Source organism: Zerene cesonia, chromosome Z (genome assembly GCF_012273895.1).
Source record: "Zerene cesonia ecotype Mississippi chromosome Z, Zerene_cesonia_1.1, whole genome shotgun sequence".
In the NCBI taxonomy this organism is placed as follows: domain Eukaryota; kingdom Metazoa; phylum Arthropoda; class Insecta; order Lepidoptera; family Pieridae; genus Zerene; species Zerene cesonia.
In genome coordinates, this window is record NC_052122.1 from 4382924 (window position 1) to 4410642 (window position 27719).

General features: G+C 32.4%; 3 protein-coding genes across 3 annotated transcripts; 1 reads left to right on the forward strand and 2 right to left on the reverse strand.

Annotated features, from left to right (window-relative positions):
* Positions 1-7926: 7926 nt before the first annotated feature.
* On the reverse strand, positions 7927-11044 carry LOC119835749 (potassium/sodium hyperpolarization-activated cyclic nucleotide-gated channel 2-like). The gene is made up of 4 exons (XM_038360732.1): positions 10791-11044; positions 9408-10512; positions 8852-9025; positions 7927-8070 (listed from the first exon to the last, which is right to left on the reverse strand). The coding sequence occupies exons 1-4, from the start codon at positions 11042-11044 to the stop codon at positions 7927-7929; spliced, it is 1677 nt and encodes a 558-aa protein (XP_038216660.1).
* Positions 11045-11457: 413 nt separating this feature from the next.
* LOC119835817 lies at positions 11458-14466 on the forward strand. Its single transcript, XM_038360830.1, has 2 exons — positions 11458-11690; positions 12735-14466. Exons 1-2 carry the CDS (start codon positions 11558-11560, stop codon positions 13145-13147), a joined length of 546 nt encoding a protein of 181 aa, XP_038216758.1. The 5' UTR covers positions 11458-11557; the 3' UTR covers positions 13148-14466.
* Positions 14467-14880: 414 nt separating this feature from the next.
* On the reverse strand, positions 14881-24877 carry LOC119835671 (gamma-soluble NSF attachment protein). Its single transcript, XM_038360639.1, has 7 exons — positions 24708-24877; positions 22914-22981; positions 21224-21378; positions 20783-20938; positions 20368-20586; positions 19348-19587; positions 14881-19005 (listed from the first exon to the last, which is right to left on the reverse strand). The coding sequence occupies exons 1-7, from the start codon at positions 24755-24757 to the stop codon at positions 18907-18909; spliced, it is 987 nt and encodes a 328-aa protein (XP_038216567.1). The 5' UTR covers positions 24758-24877; the 3' UTR covers positions 14881-18906.
* Positions 24878-27719: the final 2842 nt, after the last annotated feature.

A 27719-nucleotide genomic window follows, 5' to 3' on the forward strand; every position in this document is an offset into this window, starting at 1 on the left:
AAAATGACAGATTCGAAATTCAAATGTAATATTTTTTTATAATTAAGTGTAACAGTATTTATGGCCAGACTAAGTAAGGTAACCAAGAGTCAGTAGCGAATTCTTTTATTTGTTCGTGTATTTTAAACGCACGGAATTATAAATAATTTCGAGTTGCAGGCTCTTACGATATATATCTCCATTGTGTGGGTTGGTATACTCATGGTTTACTCACAATTCATTCTCACATTAAAAATAAGTGCAGCATATTACATATTTATATAATCTCACTAGTGCTCTGCCCCGGTTTTACCTGCGGATATTTTTAATTTTAACTGACCGATAAGCCATACAGAACATATCCAGAAGTTACGAAACTGGCTATAAATTTCGCATTTGGACCTATTTGGAACATTATAACATATAATTATATAGTATCGGATTATACAAGATAAAGAAAATTTACAAGACATGATAATTTTAACCTTTAGTAATCTCATTAAAGTATAATATTTTGAACTTCATAGCTCTTATGGTTAATATTTTATTGATATATAGAAACTGATGACTAACAAAGAAGATTCACAGGGAACCTGAAGTCCTAGAAAGCTTAAGAAAATTTGTAGTTATTCAAACACAAAAAATTATGAAACTGGCAACTTTTACCCCTCAATCCCTGCTGCTCAATTATATGCAAAAGTTCTGAAAATTGAAATTGAAAATCAAAGGAACTCCTTATTATGAATAAATTTGGATAAGAAGTATTGGTATTATATAGATGTAGACATAAATTACGTTTCAGGTATTATATCAAAAACCCTAGAAGCACACTCAACGGTTTATAAACATCCTTATAAAAAGGAAGTAAGGAATAAACTTTGGAAAACTTAGACACCGCCTCTATAAAATTTCTAATGTCTGAATATTTGTATTGTTAAGCTTTTTACGTGAAGTCTTTTTAAGAGAAGCTACAGACGTAAATTTATAAAGGAAAATAAACAAATTATATGCAGACTTCTACGATTTTGGAAAAAATTATGGAATGTGCTTTTTTCGATGCTTTTATTGCTCACACAATGGCACAACCCACAAGATTTAAAATTAGGACAAACATTGAAGCTTTCATCAAGGCAAAAAATAATTTCAAATATTAATTGATTTAATTATCTATAAAAACATTTTAATAGATTTTCCCAAATTAGGATCTTGAAATTACCGCTGCCATCGAAAACCGAGAGGTCCCGGTGTTTTGATTCCCGTTTGGTACTAACAAAATTAATATCTTGGTCTGGTAGGACACAGAAAGCTGATCACCTCACCTGAGTGTGAGTGTGTGTGTGTGTTTTGTCATTCTTCCAAATAGAACTTCCAACGAAGCTGTTTCCTGGTATGATTTTTGTGGCTGGAAATAGTTCCGAGGCTAGAGAGTGATCCAGGTGTCAAGAACAGAATTAGTCAAACATCTTATTCCCATAAGAATTTCCTTTGACCAAGCGGCAGTAGCCGGGGGCGAACAGCTGGTTTCTTTGTAGAGCAAGGGGCCGATTGAACTTACTTTATGCTCGAATTACTTTTACTACGTTACCTAGGATCTCGCCATAGATTACAAGTTAAACCAAAGGGTCATGCTTGCGTCTATTACGTAAAATGTTTTTCGATTTTAGAATATTATTTTAAAATGACCCTACCTTCTTTTCTTACCTTCTTAACTTCCTTTCATTACGGAAATCTTTATCCCGGAAACACGGACACCATAGAATTATATTATATAAATAACTACTGGAAATGCAATCACTAAGCAGATTACGATGTATTAAGATAATAGTAACATAATTTATTTAACGAGTAGTAATGATTCCATAATTGCAGAGGTCCAACAAGTGCGTGAGATCTTAAATTCGGGCCTTCGTTATCGTATTTTTTAAAGTTATTTCGTTGTCTTGATAGTATGGTCTTTGCGTCTAACTTTTCTTCAAGATTAGTTCATAAATAGATGCGCTAATTACTATACGTAAATAATTGTGCATTACTTAAGAATTAGTGAAGATTAATTAAATATAGGCCAGTAATATATATGAAGCTGAAAAGTTTGTTTGAAACACTAATATAAAGAACTACTGAACTGATTTGGCTAATTAATGTATGTATGAAGCCGCGGATGGAAAGCTAGTAGAAAATAAAATTTATTATTTAATAATTCTCTTATCCATTGTAATATTTACACCCAATTATACATAGCAGAGCATCTTTAAAATCAAATAATTAGTTAAGCATAAAAAGGTAAGATTTCTTTTACTTTTTATAAAGTACTTGTTCGATTTATTTCGCTGTTGTGAAAACTACAATGTCGTGTATTTAACAGTGCAAGAAGAGCATTTGACACCTACACAAGAATATTTAAAACTATTGAAAAATCGTAGTTAGCATGCGCACTGCATTCCGATGACATTACAATGCGTACGTGACGCGCGCACTAAATATTTAATTCAAAGATACATTATCAACGAACATGTAAGTAAAACTACGTGCATTAGAAAATTTGCTAAACACTGCCATGAAGTTTACCACGTGTCAAGCTTGAAAGAGGATGAACCAAGCAGGTATCTAGCACGAAGGTCATAAAGAGAATGCCAAATTTAATATGTTAGGATTTTTATACGTACATTAATTGTACAGATTCTGTCCACGGTATCCGGATCCTACTTCCTACTAATATTATAAATGCGAAAGTTTGTGAGGATGTGTGTGTGTTTGTTGCTCTTTCACGCAAAAACTACTGAACCGATTGCAATGAAATTTGGTACGTACAACTGGAATAACATATAGGCAACTTTTATCTCGATATTCCTACGGGGTCCCGTATCCCGTAGGATCCGTATCGCGTAAGTCCGTACTTACGCGGGTGAAACCGTGGGGCGCAGCTAGTATTATATAATATCTTATTTCTTCTCTTATTATTAATATTTCTAAATTGTTTAAAACTAATGAAACGAGATCGAATCCACTGTGTTTGTTTGAACACGCTTACCGCAGATACCACCGGACTGATTTAAAACAATCTTTTACTATAACATATATAAGTGCTACATATGCACCACGTGCGAAGCCGAGCCGAGCGAATATTTTTCAACCATATCATCATTGAATACACGTATGTTACGAATTAGAATGGAGATTACTTGTGCGAGATCACTGTAATTAAATCATTAATCTAAACAGCTTAAAATCACTTGTCCTTACGAGTGCTAGAAATTATGTAAAAAGAATTTTTATTACATTAGATAACATCCATGACACGTAATCGCTTACTAAAGCTGCATTTTCACTTGGCTTCTTTAGTACAGGATACTTACTTCATAGAAAAATATCGCCTGTTGAATGTTTATTATTATTAACTATTCCTTTAGACTCCATTTTGAGATTCACGACCTACCTAAACAGACAGATCAAGAAAAGTTGACAATACACTAATTTCATGACTTTATTTTAATATCCTGATTAGGATTGTCGGGATTAAATAATTTCGTAATAAGGTAAGGAGAAATTATGTATAAGAGCAAGTGAGACGATTTAGATGATTGTGTTGTTTAAACTAACTAAATGTATTTTTAATGTTAACATACGTATTATTATATACAAGATGAACATATTTCAATATATAATTTTAAAATAGCTACATCTTCATCATAATCTTCTGAACGGGAGCAGTATTTCATAACAACGCCCTCATAAATCTATTCTCGTTTTAAAACGGTATTCTTAGTCTATAAATGGCTAATCGCTAATATAATTTCTGTAAGTAGATTTTGTTTGGTTGGCAATATTGGCATTTTTTCTACCATACGTGGAAACAGAGAGGACAAAGTTAATTAAAAAAAATATGGTGACAGTACATAGACAGGAGAGATATATATTCAAATTCAAAAAATTCTTAATTGTTTAATTCAAACTTGTTTATTTGGAACAAAATTACATGGTGCACTTAAACTAAAATTATCAATATCATGTGCATACATTTTGCTTTATTATAAACCAAATAATACTAGGAAGAATTTAGTGTATTGAAACGGTTGAAATTTGTATGTGGAATAGAATATAAGAACCCACAATGACATGTAGGTACAGTAATACCATATTATTTCATTTATATTATCGAATATACGTAACGATCGCTGATCACATAATGAAAGTGCGGCGTAAAGAGTCGGGAAGTGCATCCAATTGGAGACTGAGCGAGAGACCCCATTAAGAACCTGATTTACTTGCTGTCGTATGGGCATACTATCTTACTTTTTACAATGGCGATTTGGGTTATGCAGATTATTTTCCTTTGAGGAAACATGGATCGTAAGTTCACAGGTTTTGAGTTAATTTTACATCTAGCCTTTTCCTGGCCTAATACAGGTTGACCCGGCAAGATATATATCCATCTTTTAAGTTGGTACTGGTTCTAACATAGTAACAAAATGTCAAATGTTTCCGTTTTATAACATAGCCGGGAGCTGAAACTAGTTACAACATTGCTCGTGTCCACCTGACACACTTTTTTTAAATGGTGCGTAATCTCAATAAAGAGATCAACGAAATATTATTATTTTAGTGGAGTATAATAACAGACGTTGCGCTTACTATTACACCAAAAAAATGATATTTATGATGTAATCAAGGCCACAACAACAAACATTTCATAATATTATGATAAAGGCGAAAGTGTGTATCTATTTATAAATCTATTATTCCTCATTCAGTAGGAATGACGATAACTTGCACACCAGATGGAATGCGTAATGCACGCTGTGTAATCTTATACCTTTAAACGAGCAATTCTTGTATATATATATATATATATAATTGGAATCTCGGAATCGGCTCCAACGATTTTCATGAAATTTAGTATACAGGGGGTTTCGGGGGCGATAAATCGATCTAGCTAGGAATTTTTTTTAGAAAATGTCATATTCGTGTTTTATTCGTGTTTTTTTTTCCTGACATCTATTGGTGAATGATAATACTATTTTGCTTCGTAGATAGCTGGACAAATGAAATAATGTCATATTCGTGTTTCATTCGTGTTTTTTTTTTCCTGACATCTATTGGTGAATAATAATACTATTTTGCTTCGTAGCTAGCTGGACAACTGAAATAACACATAGGCACTTTTTATACCGATATTCCTACGGGATACAAACTTACGCGGTTTCAACCGCGGGTCACAGCTAGTTTTACCTTTATTCAAGAAAAGTTAGGATACCCTTGTGAATTAACACATTTTTATAATAACGGTAAGTTTGCCGAGATAACTCCGAGACCGATTTTGCCTTTGACTGCGCGGCCAAACCCGCGGGCGAAAATCTACTTTAAACATAAAACGGATTAATCTAATCCAAGTAGCTTTAAATTAAGGCGATAGCCGTTCATTGTACAACACAAACATTTCATTTCTCCGTTGTTGCAACGCGTATCTTTCGAGAATATTAATCGAATTAAAGGAAAAAACTATTTCGCATTCCCCACGTGGCTGGCGGACGAGCACGATCGCGGAATATACACCTTGCTCATAAAACCTTCTTATTTCTATATTGGCCTGCTTTGACCAGGATTGGGCAAAACATCTGACGCGCGTACCAAATTCTGATCACGTGTTCCACTTTTATTTGTTGCGGTGGTTACAATTGTAATTATAGCGCCAAGTAATTAAATACATAAAGCATACATACACAAATTAACTTTGAGTTTTGTCTGGTATGCCTACGTATGCCAGTTGACTTTTGCAAAAGATAAATATAGCTTGCTATTTTCTAAGAGTATGATATTTGCACAGTTTTATAAATATGTTTTTAATATCTACATGTAAATACTTTTTTATAATAGTTACTAGCTGACCCGGCAAACGCTGTTCTGCCTTACGCTTATCATTTAGGGGTATGAAAAATAGATGTTGGCCGATTCTTATAGATACCGGATAAGCTCAAAAAATTTCATCAAAATCGGTCAAGCCGTTTCGGAGGATTATGGCAACGAAAACTGTGACACGAGAATTGAATATATTAGATAGGTATATTAAAAAGGTATAGAAAAGTATGATTTGAAAACAAATTATTGTGTGGTATATTTCATATTGCGGTTTGTTTTTTTTTCCCTGATTGTTTTTCTTTACGAATGAGTAAAAGACTTTTTAAACGGGGACCAAACCTAAAGCTAGCCCAAATATCTGTGATGCTTCAACCATATAGATGAAACAGCTATTGTTCCTTTTTTCAACCGTTTACTAACAGACTCTATATTTATATACCTACTAAATTTCATCTATTGTCATTGGTCATGCCACTAAACCAAATTAACCAACTGGTTTCACAAGGCCTTGAATCCCTCTTTTCTAGCAGCATTCAAAGATACATTTTCATCTCCATATATTTGTTATATATACACAACAAATATAAACTTCGGCGATGGCAATTTGATCGACACGAAATATATCTAAAGCCTATTAGTGTTCTTTTTAATAATTTGTTGAGCAACAAAATTGAATCAACATGTTGATGAGTTCCTGCCCTGCGTGTTGCAGCTGGAGTCGTTACCGCGTGTCGAAATATTCTCGCACAAGGAGCGACAACATTTATGTAAGTTTTCCACATTGTTGAGCAAAAAAAGTTTGCCATAAATACGAGGACGACTCTCGGGATGAACGTGCTTTTCAAATTTTGGAGTATTTAGTAATAAGAAGCACGTGACTGGGTTGAGGACGAATAGTAAGCAGCTACTGTGGCCACTTCATTAAAGCGGCTCGACGGAATACAGTAGGGTTTTATCGGTATGAATCCGACATAACCCACAGCCACTTCCCCGTGGGAAATAATCGAGGTTCACCTTTCCTCTATACCCATATCAATAATACGAATAAATGATATTTTAATTTCTTTCGCCTCAGCATATTTGGCATAATCAATTACAGAATGGATGTGTTCTTGGTTTGAGCTCAATTATCATAGGTACTTTTTTTAAGCACCACCTCAAGTAGGATTAATTTCGTTCTCTTAATATATTAATATTTATTAAAATCAGTTACCACAAATTAGATTTTCAATATGCACATAATGTAAAACTTATTAAACTAACCTAAATGTTTTATTGAAGCCGCATGTCGCCACTTTTTTATTAAACTAATGTCTCTAAAATTTATCAATTTAGGGGTGAATTGTACAAAATTGTAATGTGACATTGGATAATTACATTTTTTTCTAGACGTGAAGCTCGTAAAAATCAAAAGTGTGTAAAGTCGGGGTTGCAACTAGTGACTACACAAAACTGATAACTCTGCCCCTTACTGAAAATAACATACGATTTCACGGGTAAGTTATAAGGCCAGTGAAAGTAATGGCATTAAATCACCGCTTCGCAGACTTCCCGTCTCTCATTTATTCAAAACATTCAAAGGTATAATAATTTAAAGATTAAGTAATAAGCTGATAATGTTCGCGCAAAATAACTTTGCCGCGTTTTTATTTATCATCCCACACCTCGAATAATAGATTTATTCGTTGACCGAAAAAAAGCAAATGGAGGATTAACTTCTAATTAGAACACTTGGATAAAAGTGTTTAATATATCCGCTTTCCATCGGTTGTTTAAATAATTGATCTTGATTTAAAATTTGAAACATGCAATGCTTTTTTAGGTTATCTAGTCAGGTCAGTCTTGTCAAAAGGTTCAATAAATATTACTTAGTCGAAGGCTTATGCCAAAAGGATTGCTGCACTACGAGACATTTTCTGATTGAACAAAATGAGTGCATTTAATATAAATGTTAATTCTCTTGTTTCAGAATAAATGGTCGTATTTTTATTATTATAAATATTATTTATTGTATTTTATGACTCATATAGAGCTGTAAAAGGGCATTCAGATATTAATGAAACCCGATTAGTGACATAAAACTTTACTTAAAAGTTAAATATATTTAATGGGCATGGGATCAACAGTGGCGCGACGCTGTGAGCTATACTTTGCGTTCAATGCTTTTTTTAGGTCATAAAACAGATCTGGATACTGTCTCATCAGCTTTCGGAATGTTATTTTCTCCAAGAACAACAACTGTAAAAAGGTTATTTCTTTAACGATCAGTTCTTTTAATCTAAATCACATTCAGCTAACGATTTATTGAATTAAAATATAGTGGGAAGATATGCACACTTTTGGCGTAGGCACGCTGAACAGCCTATATTAAATTGTTCCATAGAATACATCACCTTTTATTTCTACAGGTAGGAACACAATTTCCTTGTAAATATACCATTTAGTTGTTTAAACTAGTTTGATTACTAAGAGTATGAACCTATAAGTGTAAATAAAGAATAATGAGAAGCATTGATATTGTTAAAAAAATAATGACTCCACTAGACGATCGTCCCGGCTCCGCCCGGACATCAAGATTCCTTTTTACCCCAAAGAAGCATTTAATTGGGATAAAAAGTATCCTATCACCCAATCCAGCTCATACCCTTCGTTCTTATAACAAATTACATAAAAAATCCGTCCAGTAGTTTCAGCGTGATTGGCGGACAAACAACCAAACAAAAAAACTTTCACATCCTACTGTCCTACTAATATTATAAATGCGAAAGTTTGTAAGGATTTGAATGTGGTTGTTACTCTTTCACGCAAAAACAACTTAACCGATTGCATAGAAATTTTTATCCCGATATTCCTACGGGATACGGACTTACGCGGATAAAACTTTGGGGCGCAGCTAGTTTATAATATTAGTGTGATTAATCGAATCTCCCAGCTTTCTTCTTTCACCTGACACCTATACGAAATGCTAAAGGAACTTTGTCTACTGTCAAACACACTGTCCATATTCTTCGTTATCTACCTTGCAAGGAGTAATAGCCACTACAGATGACATACGAATTTCCCTATCTGTAACCAGACACAGCTCGCAGAAGTAATCCCCATCGATCAGGTGTCCCATCTCCTCATTCCTGATCGAGTATATTGCTAGAACACCCACAACAACTATAATAAGGCCATCGCTCGGTACAGAAGCCTGAAAGAAATTTGGATATAATATAACAATTTACATGTATAGTATTATTAATGGGTGTCTATTGTGGGAGTCGAGCACGCTTCGGCACGAATTGGGCCAGCTCGCACCGGGGAAGTACCACACCACCACAGAAAACCGGCGTGAAATAGTGGCATGCCACTGTGTTTCGTACGGTGAGTGGGGGAGCCGGAGGCCCGTTTCCTTTTCCTCACCCGTCCTAGTCCATTCCTTCTTTCCAGTCATTAATCCTTTCCTTTTCCCTTACCCCATAAAAGCGGGCAGCGCATTCACAGAGGTACTACAATGTGTCTTATTTTCACAAATACACACACACACGCTTAAAAGCTTGATTTTTAAGCTACAAATAATAAGTTATCCTTACTTCTGCGACCACATCACCCTCCAAGTATATTTCTTCTTTAAGCACCATCACGATTTCCTCGATCACTTCAGTAGGCCATTCAGCAAAATATGGAATTCTCAATACCATTCGACTGTAACAACTAATCGCGATGTCCCTCTTCAAACTTTTCGGCAGGCTCTTGTATAAGCCATTTTGTTGCTCAGTGACCGTTAGTTTCGTCATATTGAAACTAAAGTATCTTGTTAGTTTCTTACTAAAGCCATCCGATAATTTCCGCCAACGAACCAACGTCATAGTTCTATCGACACAAGTGACCATTTGCTCTTGGGAGAACTTGATGAAACTCAGGAAGATATAACATTCCACAATGCTCCACATGTAAAAGATCATCGCGATCAAATACGCAACAAGTGCTGTCATTTTATCAGGAAAATAAGCACGCGGGATGAGGCTGAAGCTAAATAATAGAAAAGACTTACAAATCCTCGCAAATTCTAAGCAATAGAATACGCTATTCGGTGGTGGAGTGTCTGACCCATACTTTAAATCTAAAACGGACGCGTAATACGAACGACTGTCCAATTCACCCGTTAATATCACAGTCAGCACAGCTATAATATCAGATAAGTGCATATAAATCACCATGCTCATAGAACCTAAGATGGATATGCGTAAAAATTTCAAGCAACAACATGTTTTGATACATCTCTTATCCATGCCCCAACGGCTAGTCGCATCATATAGTCTATAAAAACGAAATATACATAAGAGTTCTAAGACCACAACAAATTTATTGGCCTTACAGATATCACAGTTGATGTTTGGTCCATATCGCAGAAACATAAGTCCCTGTAGCGGGATTGAGCCGAGAGCGTGCGCGAACAACTTAGTCGAAGAATAGTAGATCAACGCTTTTCTGCTATTTAAGATTATCCTCTTGGAATCATCGTGAATGTAACCGGTTCTCATATTAATATAGATATCGAAAAACAGAATAAAGTCCAAACCAACATTAAAGATATACGTCTGCCACTCCCAGTTACCATAAGTTATTGATGTACTGTGATAAAATATCAACATATTTACTAGCACAATCAGGACAATAAAATAATCCCAAAACTTTCTACAAATAAACATTTTCATATTTAATTTACAACTAAACGAGGTCAAAATAAAGCAATATAACAAATGCAACATGATATACCACACAGCAGAATAGATAAGTGCACTAGCAAACAACGTAGCACGAGGGGCTCGGTTAAGAATTATAATATGTATGAAATTTAGGCAGTATAAAAAGAAATGATGGGAAATAGTAGGACTCTAAATCAAAGTAATTCAGCTGCATAGCATCCTCAACCTACACGACCTACGTAAAAATTAGTGTGTAAAAATATAAACCTGAATTTGCTTAAAGGATGTATAGAATTTTTGTATATATAAAATTGTTTCGCTCTCTCCATCCTTAGTGCATGGGTGCTCGTGTAAAAAGATTGAGCTCTTTCATCTGTATATGAAAGTAAAAACCAATCATACCACCACTTCCGCAAATTAGTCATATGACTTTTGCCGTTCAGTTCGAGATCTAAAACATCTTTTTCATGCATAATCAAACACACATGATCGTAGTACGATTCTCCAAAATCTGATATCATTATTCCTGATTCTACCAGTTCAATAAGCGTTGCAAATTATTTAATAATAGAAATCTATGAATTCTTGACGTCTAATATTAATGAAATTGAAAATATTTAAGAACTTTGTTTATGGATGGGATAGTTCGTAATACCTTAATATCTACTTTTTCATAAAGTCAAAATATACTTAGATTTTGCCTGCCTGTATTTTTAAGCGCGTCCGGTTTGTCCTGCTTGAAGTACTTAAGTTAAATAAATAAAAATGACGATATTTCCAATTTTTATTGAGACGAATATTCATTTAATTTTTTTTTATTACTTACCTAATTTTTTTTTTATTTAAAACTACATGTACTTTTTTTTACATATATCCCGCGCGTAAAATGTACCTTTTCCATAGACCAAACACTCTGGGAATTTGACATTCTGATTTATGTCATCTGTCCTTTACCAAATGGCATTTAGCATAAGCTATGTCCGCCATATGTATTTTCAATTTGTTTTGTTTGTGAAGTGAACTTAATAGGCAAAATGCCGAAAAATATAACTAGTGAAGTACGTGAAATAATTTTAAAAGTAAAAGAATTTATGGATGAAGAGAAACGAATGCAAGTTCCTATTATTCCTCTCAGTAAAGTGTATGTAAGAGTATCTGCTGCGACTGGTATGTATAATTAATTAATTAAAAAGTTTTTCAGTTCATTTATATGATCATTAACATAAAGGTTTCAACATGATTCTTCACCAGTGCCTAGTATAATTATTAATGTTACAATTCAACATAATTCGACTAAAAAGAGGGATGTTCTCTATTCGACTGTAATTTTTTGTAATCAAGTGACATAAGTACCTATTTGTTTAGGACATGTTGTCTAATAAACTTTAACATGTGTAAATATTCTTCTAGACTTCCATAAATAATAGTATCTAAAAATTTAAATTATTAAAAATTGCATGACAAAATTTTTTTGTTGGAATGATCTCTGTTTTATGTCTTCAGTTGGCGTAATTCATGTTCAATTCGCATGGCGAGAGTATATTTATATGTTAATTATTTTTCAACAACAATCTTGTGATATTCAGATAGTTGGATAGTCAATAAAATTCTATATTTAATTTACTGGCCTAAAAATTTGATACATTTTTCACATTCATTTAGCATTCCTTCAGGTACAGCATGTGCATTTCTCAGACATTGTACTTAGAGGCACTGCTTACCTGTGCAATGCACCAACAAATTGCCAAGTAAATGCTAGGTGCATTTCTTTGTTAGAATAAAATATTTATAACAAAATCATCAAAATGCAACATATATTAAACAGGGTCTTGCCAGAAGTGTACTACTATTTTAAAAATATGTTTATAAATTTATCACTCCTAAAGAAAAAAATTTATTGAACAGAAAAATTTAGGCACTTTTACAATTATGTTGAATTACCAATATGTTAGACTTGTAATTTATATGCAATTTACAATTTGTAAGGTTTTATAAAAAGGGTTCATGTCTAATAAATATTTTAAAGTTTTAAAAAAACTATTGTTTTTGAAGTTAAATTGTTTCTAAAACAACATGTACATATTATCACAATAAACAATTGAATAAATAACATTAATGAAATTACAATTATGTAAGGTATAATTATCGCAATAACTATTATCTGACAATGTTTTTTCCCCAGAAGATAAAAATCTTATGTTTCCTCCACAGGTGTGTCAGAACGTACAGTGCTTAACATAGTCAAAGAAGCCAGGCTGATAGAACAGGGGCTTTTAGACCCAGAGACTTTAAAAAAGACTCCAAAAAAACGGGTACGAACAAAAGGAAAAATAGAGGTTGACGAATATGATCTACAAGTCATAAGAAGGAAGATACACGAATTTTACGCATTTAAAAAGGAAGTGCCCACAATAAACAAACTGTTGCAAATATTAAAAGAAGAAATAAACTTTAAAGGATCCAGGGAAACATTGAGGAAGATTCTACGGAAGAATGGCTTCCAATTCAGAAAAACAAAGAACAATAAAGAAAAAGAACCTATTCCTGAGGCGACAACATCAGTTCCACCCATGGTCCCTCCTTACATTCACTCCATGTTTAGTCACAAGAACATACAATCATAAGATTGTAACCCTCATATTTAGTATATTAAGGGGTACATAGACACAATGTGGATGAAATGCAATGTGATGAATAGCAATGCGAAATATACAGTTTTGCGAATTACTGATTTATCTAAATCAAATCAATTTGCTTGTATAGTATTTTGTAAGATTTATGTGGATTTTTTCCACAAGGTTTGGTTTCTTATAAAAGCATATCTCAAATGAAACTCTCTTACTTACTGTATTAGAATTTTTATTACAGTTATTGGCTATTATTTTAAGAGATATCTCAATGAAAAGTTGCAAGGAAGTGGTGCATATTATAAAACAGTAATGTTGTACAGATCTCTTAGTTATATTCTATTAAATCTAAGATATAATTTGATTTATTTGATATTTACTCAGTATTGATGTTATGTTCCAACTTTTGATATCATTTTTGGGGTTGTATAGATATAAGTGGATTTTTATAGTGTTTTGGAATGACTCATAGCGAATTGTGGAAAGTTTTATATTTATATATTAAAACTATGTTTTACAAGGGTGTGACCATAGAGGAAAAACTTTACATGTACAATATATATATGTGTTTTTATATTTTAAACATATACTACAGTGTTAATTAGTGACTCAGTTTTGGCAAGAACATTCTCTGATTCTAACATAAATGTATATGAAAATTCGCAAGTACTATAATTTATACAAAGAAAATAATGAATTGAAATCGAGAAAAAACCTAGTAGCTGGGCCTTGAAATGAATCTCATATTTTGAGCATATGAAGCCTTAAGTAATCATAAGTTAGTGATATCTATTTTCTGGTTGTACAATTAAAATTATAAGGCTGTGCCTATATTGCCATAAAATATACTTATATTGATCTCCCAATACAATGAAACTTATTTAATGTATCAATTTATAAGTATTAAATCGGCAACGGCTGTTGCTGGGACATTTTTTGGCATTGGCTGTATCTGTGACTGATTTACTATTGGCCATTCCAACTTCATCATGCGAAACGGAAAATATCGAAACTAAATGAATGCTTAAGTTATTCCATAAAAATATTCAGAGCTGAATGAAAGTGAATAGTCCCATATTGATGGTTGTGTCATTTTGTTCAGCATATGAAATAGAATGGCCGAAGACTATTTGAAGCAAAAAAATTTGTCTAATTTTCACTTCATCTCTGCAGACCAAAACTTACTGGGAGATCAATATAAATAATCAAGTGTATAACATGTATATCCTACAAATGTTTGTGTAGAATAAGTGTTTATAAGCAATATGAATAAGTTGTGGTTGAAATGAAGATAATTAAATGACAGTAAATGCTAATATCGTGTTTTGAAATTGAATTTACCTAATATGATATTATAATTGCGAATGTAACCCTACCTCTCTTCACGCCTGGTTTAGGTTGAACCAATTTGGATAAAGTTGGTACTGTATCTGTATCTTAAACTATAATTTCTTGGGCAAAGCCGCAGCCGGGAAACTAGTTATGAATAAATACAAATATTCAGTTTAAATCCAAGCATAAATTCATTTTTATACAAGCAAACTGTACATATAGATTGTCGCTTATTGATAATATGAATAATGATAAAACTGTTACATTTCATATAGGATTATATATCCAAATTTTATAGCTTTGCGATAAAGATATCTTGGCAGAACATTTTCCGTGTGTACACCATTGACATTTGCTTATCAAAGAACTAAACACGAAGTATGAAATAAAAAATCAGATGCATTTCAAAATTTATTTATTGAAGCACAAAATACATACCCTTTCTAAATTGACAAAGAGCTTTCGACTGGACTGATAAATTGATAACACATAATATACAAGATGAATGAATGCAACTACAAAACATTATAAATCTTTGAACTATATAACATCACCTAAAATAACAATATCACTTTACTGCATACCCGATGTTACAATACATCATCACGATCAAATATTTTTTTTAAGAATATAAGTACATATGGATAAAATATATATTCCGTCGTTGACATTTAACATACAAAACGAAGAAACTACCTTTAACAAAACTAACATCAGGATAGGACAACGTTTTTCGACAGAAGTTAATTACAAATTAACTCCTCTTGAAGTGTATCTGTGTGTAGTTAATTTCTTAAAGGGAGAAAAAACATAAGTAATAGTTTTAATGGCTCTACATGAGCCGGTTGCGTTAATCAATTGAATAAAAGAAATGCTCGTACCGAGATTGTGACTCGTACTATGAGCAAATTTTTCTAAATTATGTCGTCTATTTTATTATTGTCATTAAATGTTGGTTAATTTTTAATTGATCATTTCAAATATTTAACGTATTTAATTGCATGAATTTTAAGACGGTTCCATTACCTTACAATTCGCTTTTAGTACCATTTTGAGGATAATACAAAATACACAATCTACGTAATTAAATAAACAAGTACAGAAAACACTAAAATTGGAATGCTCATCACTTTAAAATTAATTAACTATTTACCGTAAATAACGAGAAACATTTTGCGGCATTTTCTATCTGAAAAACAAGACTGAAATAACAGAGCTAGTCAATGTATTGTGACTAAATCTTATATAATATAATAAAGCAATAGCACTAGAGCATTTCAATATATTACAATTGAATCATACACAATACATTTTTTATTTATCCATAGTAAATGTGCAGTTTCACAAAATAGTTAAGATCGAAAATTGCGTGCAACGAGTGTACATCGAAAGCTTTTTATTTTATTTTATTCTAAATACATAAGTATAAGTGAAGTTAAAATCTGTATTGTTGTAACAATTACTATAGAATAAGTATATAGTAGTAACAGTATGAAAAATAGTTGAGTGACGTTCAAGCGAAAATATCCCTTATCTATATCGTCTATATACCACTAATGTATTTAACAAAAATATATATGTCGTAGATTAGTAATTGCTGTTGTACATTTGTAGCCGTTTGTATTGCGGCCGAGGATACGAAATCAAACATTTTTGGTTCGGTAAGTTTAGTTAGGTTCGCATTTAAAATCTACACAGCTAGCTACAAGAGCTAATCAACTCGACACCTTTCGTCTGTTAGTGACGAACCTTCTGCGGAGAAAAAGCTAGTCATAATGAATACGGCTGTTTACACTGTCCGTCTGTGACATAAATACTTCAAATAAATACTATAATAAATACTTCCTATAAAAATAAATATCTTCGACACATACGCATGTCGCGACCACGGATTCAACTGCCAAGGACCTCTACACTAGTAGCATAAAAGTAGTGAAATATTCCCACGGGCGTAGGCAGATTTTAGTTTCGCAGGAGGGGGGAGGTTTTTAAAAAATATATATATATATACCTTGCTAAGCCCGCGTATATTCCTTTATAACGTATCTACTTCACGAAGGCGAGTGAGACATAAGTGAACGAGATTAAAGAATTTTCATACTTATTTACCAACACTGATATAACGCGATTTTAAGGCAAAACGACTATTACATAGAAACTTCTCGATAAACAAAATATTATATAAATATTTATTTAATTACTATTATAACAATAGCTAAAACGTCTCAACGATTCATGTATGCAAAAATTTATATGAAAAATGTGAATAACATTATGGGATTCTGTTATTGTATTTGTTATCACAATTCAATTTATAATAACGCATATGTTAAGGCTAGGAAACCCCATTATAATGACACGTCACAAACTCCCAACAACAAGTCCAAATATATATTCATTGATATCCTAACGTAACCCGAGTGAATATGCAAGCCAAACAATTTGTTGGAAAAATGTAATAATAACAATAATATATTTCTGAATAACAATTCATGCAATTAAATAATTCTAAATTGAATTTGGAATTTACAATTTAGTCTGTCACTTCGCTTAACAGCAATCATCTCACCCAACTTAGTGTAGCACTAAAAAGTGGTTATAACTAATTATTTAAAACATCACTTAAATACCTAATTCATAAATCAACAATTCAGTCATCTTTGTATTGCTTTTACATAGAAATAAGATAATATATTTTACACAATTAATAATTATCTAATAAAATATATTTTTTAAAAGCAAAAACCCGTAGCTATTTACAATTTAACAGCAATTTCGATTCATACGTAAAAATAAATAAATGAAAAATTCCTTCTCAGCATAGACTTTACAACATGCCCTAATAATATTTTTTTATGTGTGCAAATATGGGGGTCTAACATTTTCTTTTTTAATACTCTACTAAACATTCTATCAAAAAAATATACATAAAACTATATATACATGCTACAAAAAAGTATAAAAATTGTCAACTTCTAACATTGAAACTGATTTTTATATATTTAATGTCTTCAAATTTTCTTCTCAAATCACAAATTTTCGTTGAATATGCTTTTTTTAATAGTAATAATCTGACAAGAAAAAACCGAATGGCAATGGAATTATCCAAGTAATTATTATTCATTTGAGCTAAATCAATGCGACATTGGTTAATTATTATTCTTTCTTCAAATAAAACGAAAATAATTATGGCTTAGAAATTAATTACGCATACTTTTATTAAATATCTCTTCCATCTCAACACTCCTTAGATGATATGAGATGACGTAACATTTAAATTTCGAATAGTTATTTAGACATTCAAAAATCTGTTCTAAAATTCCTAAATTTTACCATGGTACATTTACGACGATCGGTCAACATGGAATTATCTAAGCGAATCTAATGAATTGACATATTTCTACCAGATATGAAGCCAATTCTAGAAATATTAGTATTTAAATTATACATAACATGTAAGATATATATAATTATAGATATTTCAAAAAAACATTAAATAATTTTGGTCAAAATTATCTACCAAAATCTCAAAACACCTTCAACTTTATGATACACAATTATGACCTTATTAACACTACAAAAAATCTAATACAGTACTAATATTAAGTAAAAACAAACACCCAAAGACACATTAAGAATACAGTTATTTAAATTAGTAAAATAAATGCGAACACATTTTATGATATTCATATATAAATATTGATTAGTATTGGTAAATGATATTTATAAAATATAACCTCATTGAATGATCAGGTGGCATGGCAGGTACCATGACATCTTAAATTTGGAGCATTTCAGTGTGCAAAAGTGATGGCAATAGACGACTTATCTAGCTGTCTTTTTCCACTGGAATTACTTTTGCTTTAAGATGTGATAGTAGCGCCCAAGTTACGACAATAGTCTAATGATAATTTGTTAGAACCATTGATCTAAGTCCACCATGTTAACAATTATACAAAATAAACCTACACCACTAAATGTGTTATCTATTTATAAATAAAACAATAATAAGAGGAACCTCTTTACGATCGTACTAGTAACGAACAAATTTGTTTCTTTCATTCTTATAAATCAGCAGGATTTTATACATCAATTAGGCTGGTAAATTGAATCTAGAATGGTATATTCAATTCTTATCAATTGCCTAGGTTACCATAAACAACTTTAGCTTATCTACTGCCAGATCGATTTCACCCACTAATCACAGGACTTCAGGAATGGGTGAAGAATATTTGTAAATAATTGGGAGAGTACATGTATACAGTTAAAAATGCATATATCCGGGGGAGGAGGGGTGAGAACCTTACGAAAACGCAAAAATACGTTAACAAAAGAGGGAAAGAAGAGTAAGTAGCTAGGACGTGAAGTGATTAATAGAATACCCGATATATATTTCCATAGTTGATGTAACAGTTGTCCGATATTTAGCATAGGTCATCTTCGTCGTCTTCCGCCTTCTTCGCTTCCGAGAAGCCCGCGTCTTGTGCTTCCGCTGGTTCGTATGCGTTTTCATTATCTGCGGACTGTGAAAAAAAAAAGTTTAAAGCCTTTGCTACGGGAAAATATTAAGAATTTGTTTGCGGTATATATGATTAAAAATTATAGACAAACACAGCATCAATCAATGAACACATTTGACTTGAATATTGTAGAAATTTGTTGCTTAACTCTTACTATAAAACTGCGCCTAATGCCATCATAAGTGTAACCTTTACACTTATTTTATATAGTGGAATACTTTTTATTGTTTTGTTTGTAATTTATTAACAAAACGGACTCCATTTAGTCTCCTACAAATATCATATATCTTCTCCAAATATAAATATTCATCTTGAACAACAAAATAACATTTCTATCTCGCTTACATCAGGAGCCGAGCTGACATATGAAGGTGCAGCATTCTCCCTCACCGCTGCCTTCTGAACTGGTTCTATTCCCTCCGGTAGCGGTATGCTGTTGGCCAGCCTAGCATACTCTACATCCATGCTGCGGATGAAAGGTGATGCCAACGCACGGATTGCCGCCTCCCTGTCTTCTTCATCATACGCTTGTAGCAGCATTTCGAGGGTCTGCATCTCAGGCACTTCGCAGTAATTGCCCCACTCCTGGAAAGTGAAAGGGGTAAATTAATAAAGGCACTGGATGAGGTTTTCAAAATAAATGAATGTATTATAATAAAGCTAATTGATAAAATTAGTGCAAATTATGTGAAGAGCTTTAATTTTAAATGATGTAAATGTGATAAGGTTATCAAAAGAAACTTCATACTTATTGTGTTGTAGGAATACAAAAATACTTTACGCTCTGTATTCAGACCTACCTATGAGGAATTTGGTTGAAAACACTGTGACAGAAGAAGAAATACACAATTTTATATTGAGCGTCTTTGTGGTAGTCGAGCACGCTTCGGCACGAATTGGGCCAGCTCGCACCGGGGAAGTACCACACCTCCACAGAAGACCGGCGTGAAATAGCATTCTGCTGTGTTTCGTTCGGTGAGTGGGGGAGCCGGAGGCCCATATCCTTTTCCTTCCCCTTCCCAGTCCTTTCCTTTATTCCTCTCGCCAATCCTTTCTTAATCCCTTCCCAATTTAAAGTCGGCAATCCATTTGTAGAGGCGTAAGGTCTGCAATCGACTTTACGCCTCTACAAATGTTCATGGGCGGTGGTAGCGCTTACCATCAGGCGTCCCACCACCAGCTCCATTGCCGACTGTGACATAAAAAAAAAAAAATATTGAGCGTACTGTGTGAATAGCCAAAAATATGCCAAACACTACCACAGTGAATGAACATCAGCTCTGGCTGATTCTTTGGCCACTACAATGACCAATTCACCAAATCATGCAGGTGGTCCAAACACCTCTGCTCTAAACCACACCTCACCTTATAGGCCTTTTCAGCAGCCACCGCATCACCTCTGGCAAGCTGCACCATAACAATGGCCACTGTGAGCCTCCCCACTGCAGCGGTGTGTCCACCTTCCAAGTGGAAGCCGATTTCACGTCGGAGACTGTCCACTGCTTCATCGAAACGCTCCAACTTTACCAAGAGACGAGATGCCTTGCTGATATACTCGGTGCCTTGGTGTTGGCTGCTCTCCATCTGCATGTATACATCAAATTTGGAGTGACAGATTTTTGTAAATTTTTACAAAACTTTACTTTTTAAATACAAGTCTCTATAGATGATATATATTTTTTTACTTCTACTTTCCTTTCATTGGAAACTTTTCTGATACCGAGAATTATAACCAAGACTTGATATAAATTATACTTTATTATTTTTGAAGATCACTCACAGAAGACACATCAGCTGCCTGCTGGAACAGCTTGATCGCCAACTCCGGAGTACGCTCCTCAATTATTTTTGCAACCTTATCAAGTACATTGGCACCAGCATCTCCTGAACCATGTTGCTGATAGAGGTTACTTGAATTGCACGCCATGTTGAATAACTGTAAAAACATTTTGCAAAAAAATTCTGTTAAATCATTTTACTGTTGTATCACAAAAATTAAAAAATTTGGCGCTTTTTATGAACATTACATTTCATATCATAATAGTGTTAGAATAAACTTTTTTGTGGAATTTATAACAGGCTTATTGAAGGCTTAAGGAATGGTTTAAGAACGTTAATTTCAATAACGAAATATTGTTTTCTATGTATCGCAATGAGTTGAAAAAGGGATTTTTATGATGAAACTGTAAACTCAAAACAAGATGTGAAAAGAGATACATACTTCCTCAGGTGTCGTCAATTCCTTGCTAACGATGATTGCGTTCTCAATAGCCTTAGCTGCATGGAAAAAGGCACGGTTTTTTTCATACAATTCCGAAGCTTTCATGTGGCACTCCATCGACTTTTTCATTTCGCGAGAAATCCTGTAGCATTGTGCTGAAACAACAAACATAGTCATAACCTTTTTTTATGTCATAGTCGGCAGTGGAGCTGGTGGGTCGCCTGATGGTAAGCGCTACCAACGCCCACGAACATTTGGAAAGGCGTAAGGTCAATTGCAGACCTTTCAGGACTGGGAAGGGTAAGGAAAAGGATATGGGCCTCCGGTATACAAACGGTTAACATAACTATTTATATCTTCGGTACACAAACGGTTATGCCGCGCGGTTACACACGCGGACAAACCCGTGAACGAAAGCAAGTATGTGGCTCATGCGTTATAACTTATAATACATAATTGCCAAGTATCATCAAAATCCGTTCAGTGATTTCGCGTGAAAGAGTAATAAATATACTTAAATTCATCCACTTTCACATTTAAAACTTTCACGTTTTTGTGTGATTTTTTTTTATTACTGTAACACGTGTTTATATATTTTCCGGCATGAGCTTACAGTCGTGCCTGTATATGTCTCTTTGAACACTTATACAAGTGAATACTCGATTTAACAAGGCTTCGAAGACTAAACATTCCTAATTGCCCTAAAAATAACAAGATCATAAAAAGATTTGAAGTATATCAACAACCCACGCCAGAATTTATTTGTTTACTCGCAATAAAATACTATAGATTATACTGTACATACAACTACAAAAAATAATCTTATGGTAACAATTAGTAAAGACTTCAGAGGACTGGTATTGATTAATAAAAATCCCGTGTGACACAACATAATAGCTCAACATATTGCTTAATAACATAAATTTTAGACTACTGGTCTAAAATGTATGTTTAGGAATCATATGAATACAAAGTTCATCCATTTTGTCACTAAGTCGCACCGACTGCACTAAATTTCATGAAAATCATTAGTTTTGTTTGTAAGATTCAGCTTGTATTCAGAATATCAGACTATATTATTTATTTTAATCAAAATTATAAGATACTAGCGGTCCGCCCCCGGCATCACCCGTTACTTACATAGCCTTCCTCACTAAATGGGCTATCTAAGACTGAAAGAATTTTTCAAATCGGACCAGTAGTTCCCGAGGTTAGTGCTTTCAAACAAACAAACAAACTCTTCAACTTTATAATATTAGTATAGATTAAAATAACTTATTGTAGACTATGTTTACCTGTGAAAACAAATTGTCAAAAATATGAGGGTACATCGAATAATGCTAACACTAAAACACAAAATCTCTTAAAGGATATACTGCTAGTTCTTATCAATAAATAGCGTAAGCTTTAAGTTTTATATATGAATGATTAATAACTGTGAAGTGAAATAGATGTCACATTGGAATCCTTCAAATTGACACCTCACTTTGACATGGCAACCACAAAAAACTTCTGTTGCTTGTACTTGTGGTACATTTATTATATGCTCGGCCTAAGTAAACACTAACACATTGCTAATTGTCCTTGTGCCAGCTTATTATCCACTACAGACAACATCGATTAGACAGTTCCATGGAATCATAGTACACTGTTACCACATTTAATTTCATTTAACCCCGCCCATACATACCTGCTTGACTGTATTCATCAGCAGCAGAGTCAAAGTCTGGCTTCCACTTCAGCAAGCCCGTCTTCAAACTGCAATTAAATAGAAATGCTCATTTTCTCTCAATAATGAATATGTTGCTATTTTGCATTGTAAATTTCAATGTCAGTCATATTTGACTAATTGACTAAATGTATTTAAAAACAATATGCTGTATACGCATAGACAAAAAAAACAAACCAAGATGCACACTCAAAATCTCATAATTGTCTATATTTGATGATAGTGAGATGATAGATTTGATGATGAGAGTGTAAACGTTTGTTTAAAATTGGTTCAGTAGTGTCTGAAATTAGCGCATTTAAATGAACAAGGACACAAAATCCCCAGCCTTATATTATTACTATAGATAATTTATTTATTTATCAAAGAAATATTTTTTTTTATCGAACATCAGCTTTCGCACACATAGTCAAGATAAGAAGTAAGTCAGGGCTTGAAGTAGCATACACACTCTAGCACCCTCCTTTAGACACAAAATCATATTATAAAATTGCCCTGTTGCAGAGTAAAAGAAACACAAATAAACAAACACACCTTTGCATTTATAATTTTATAAATGAAACATTTCATTAGCTTGTCTAATTGTTATAAATGAATATACAGACAAAGCTCAGAAAAAAAGTCTTTGCATGGCTGTAATAACTAAAATAAAATTTAGAAGGAATTATATAATATACATTTGATTACAATTAATATAAACCATTGCAATACCAGAGTGTATGAAGATCTAATGTTAAATTTATCAAAAACTTAATTTTAATATTTAATGTAAATAAATGTTATATAACGAAAACTTTTTCAAAATTGCATATTATATTATTAATAACAATCGCATCAGCAAATAATAGACAATCTTTGTTTAGCAACATTAGCTAAGTAGCTTTTTATAATATAGAATTAGTTGTTTAGATAAACATAGTTTTGTTTTGATTAAAACATAGGTATAAACATTTCATTCAATGATCAAGCCAAGGAGTTTCCAAGAAGCAATTATATCTATAAAAAGATAATGTTATGACTTTTAAAAAAAGAATCTTGTACTGTTGCTTTTTTAAGAATTTTGATTGTAGTATGACCTGTATTAAAATAAAACTCACAATTTAGATGAATTATAACTTGTATCAAAAGAACATTATTAGAACAAAACCATTCTTTTATGCAACAAAAAAATTTATTTAACTTGTCTAATGCATACATTACCAATAAACATTTTATCTTTAAATTTAAGCAAATAATATTACATATTAAGTGCACCAAAAATTAACTCCACAACTAAAGAAAATGTCATGAGACATAAATACAAGGCAGTACCATAATACAGTTATAAAAATTATTACATGTACTATTGTGAAATTTTCTTTATAGTGTAAATTAATTATTTATATTTGATGAACCTCATTGTACAGGTAAACAATTGCTATGTGCATAAAATTACTGTATTTCAATACTCAAGTAATTCAAGCATTAACAATATCATAAAAAGCTCAAAAAATAAATGGCATTGCATTAAAACATGGATCTTTACACAATTTCATATGAGTGCAACAGTTCGTAAGCATTTTTTGTCAGCAGACATTAAACAATATGGTATGGATTACATCAACAACATCGCTTAGTTTACGATAAAACTATAAAGAAAATATAAGTGATTATGAAAATCAAGTTTTTAAACAAAAAATTAATACAATAAAACCTAATCATATGTATATGTACTAGAAATTCAAAAATTATACTTAATATTCAAAATTTGCTTACTATTTTTCTGCTGCCTTGCAGTGTTCCAACGCTTCCATTATTTTGGACATTTTGAAGAGGATTTATTGTCAATATTATTTAAGATTATATCAATATCAACGCTTTTCTAATGCAGTCTTATACTTTGTAGTTTCCAAGAAAATCAATACGTCTTTGTGACACAAATTGAATGACTGTACGGGATTGTCATATGTCGACGCCGTCTTTGACAGTGACATGACAATAAAAAAGCTTTAGCAAATTGTCACATTTTTTTCAATTACCAGTAAAAAAATTAAGCAATCTGTAAAAATAATTTGACCTTATAATCGTTTAAAGTTTTACTAGAAAACGAATTCATTATTGACATACTGTTTAACTCATTTTTCACTTATTATATTAATGCTCCGATAAAAATCATTGGATCATTAGTTGTAGGTATTAATGATCGAGGATAAAAATGTGTATGATAATATTAGATATTAAGGAAGAATGTATTTGTACGAGTAAAAAACATATATTTGCCTTTTTAAGCCTTATTAGATAATTCATTCATCTTCTTTATTTGGTATAAGTACCTCGTAAAAAGTACAGTCACTATGAACCTGATCATTGAAATCCCTTACGTAAGATGTCTTTAATTCATCATGATAACTACCTTAAAATGTATTAATATGGTACTACTTAAACTTGCTAAACATTTTTTAAAACTTTATGATATATTGATGACTTGACGATGATAAATTATAATTAGTTAGGTACACCTACATTCCCTGAACAAGCGCTTAAGAATTTTAAAACCGACAATGTCAAAATAAGTCTGTTCTTGATGAATATAAAGTGCGATGTAGGCGGGTTTGGAATTGTGGACCGAAATAATTGTCTGGCTAGACCATTCCTTTAGTTATTTTTAGGCAAGTATGGTCTGTACCAAAAAGGTATGCAATTTAAATGTTCTTAAACTTGATTAATCGAATATACTAAAGAACTTTGTTTAATGACGGTGGATGTTCGTCACTACAATATATTCAACTTAGTTCGATTGAATTCATAAATACCTAGGTAGGTATTAGGTTATGTTAATTTAGGTACATTAACAATGTTATGAATATATTTATATAGATATTTAAATTCTCGATGTAAAATGTCTTCTATTTTATTTTTAATTTTTATTTATCATGTATTTCATAATAATCTCAAAGGAGAATTTGTTAAACCAAAAATATAGTCATTAAGTTATTATGTATAAACAAACATTTTATTTTTTAACGCATACCTACTAACTTCACAATAAATAATTATATTTAATTTACCACTAGCATTATTAAAAAATAGGTCCTCTACAAATCAAGACAGTTCCAGCAGAAAGAACACATTAACATCAAATCTCTACCCATATTTACATCGCGTTAAAAACGAGACACATGCAGGTGTGATTGCGCATACCTTTATACATATATTGTTAATAATAATAGCGATATTTCCACGTGGGAATGCGCGCACCCTCGATCCCCCGCCGCTCAACCCCGTAAGACATGGGGGAAGATTGAAAAGAAAACGCAGTAACGGTATTGTTGCTTCACCTCTGAATCTGTAGTCCCGTTAAATAACTGGCTGATAAATTAGTTGTGACTTTTAAACCGCAGTATGGGTCGTGATAAGCATAAGTACTAACTACAGATCAATATTTTTAGTGTAAATAGGTAAATATCTATACAAAAACACTCTTTAGTGATAGAATGGGGTATATTATCTCATATGCTAATATGTTGAGTACGAATATGTAATGAAATTTGGTCCTGGCGATTCTAATAGGATTCTAAAGGGTAATAAGATAAACTCGTGATTCATTTGTATTGTCCGCGATTCTTGGTAAATTTATAAAGTTTTGAATTAAATCTTTCCGTTTAAAGTAGGTCAATACCGAGTCTACACGAGTCAATTACATAGAAATATACAGATGAAGCTAAATAAAATAAGAAGCGGTTAGGTTATGTTTATTGTGTATATGTTATTTAAACAATAAAGATTTTCTCAAGATGGTATGTCTATCAAAATAAAATTCATAATATAACATATTAATTATAATGTAAAATTACAAACCTAAAATAATAATTATTATCTTGGTATGCTATATAGTACCTATATAATTTTAGACTTCATCGTGGTTTTTTACTACTATATTAAACTAAAGTAGGTACAAACAACAATTAAGTCGGATCTTACTTATACACCGTACCTACATCAGATATAGTGTTTTATGTATCACCCATAAGTCAATCTCATAAAAACGACTTTGTATTTACATAAATCTAAAGTTCTCACGATAATACACTGATATGATAACTTGATAATCCTCCGGTTCACAAGTGATATCCCTATTCGATTTATAATTATTTTTTTGTTACCAAGTATAAAATTTGCGAAATGCGAATCTATAGCGTAGGCATAAGCTGTAGTTTTTCAAATTATGTTTAAATGTTTGTATGAATTTGCAATAACAAATAAAGCATAGTGGGCCGCTCGACCGTTCATGTTTTGTTACTTATTCAATCGGGTAACTGCGGGGCGTGTTGCTAGCTAATGAAAACCTTTCTCATGTAGGTGGCCTGTAGGCAACTCGTATAATCATTAAAATCAATAACTATTGGGTTGAAGCCCAGGACGCAATCATAAGTATTAAATAATTAATAAGAATAATTCCCGGTTAAAACGATATAACGCCCAAAACGTAGCTTTCTGTAACAAAAAATAATGTCATCGAATCAGTACTTCCGTAGAATACCTCATACTAAGATAAAAAAGGGCTAAGATAAATTTCCTCTTCAATTTACTGGTGCATACGTAAATTACATACGTCATTGACCCTTTTGACTGAAGAATTATGTAAGGATTTTTGAATGACAATCTTTTCCTTTAGATATATATTCGATGATTAGTTACTATGATGTGATTCTGTCAACTGTCACACTCACGAAAACGTACTCTCGTGAAGATAAAATTGTTAATATAGGAAATATTCTAGTTTGTGTC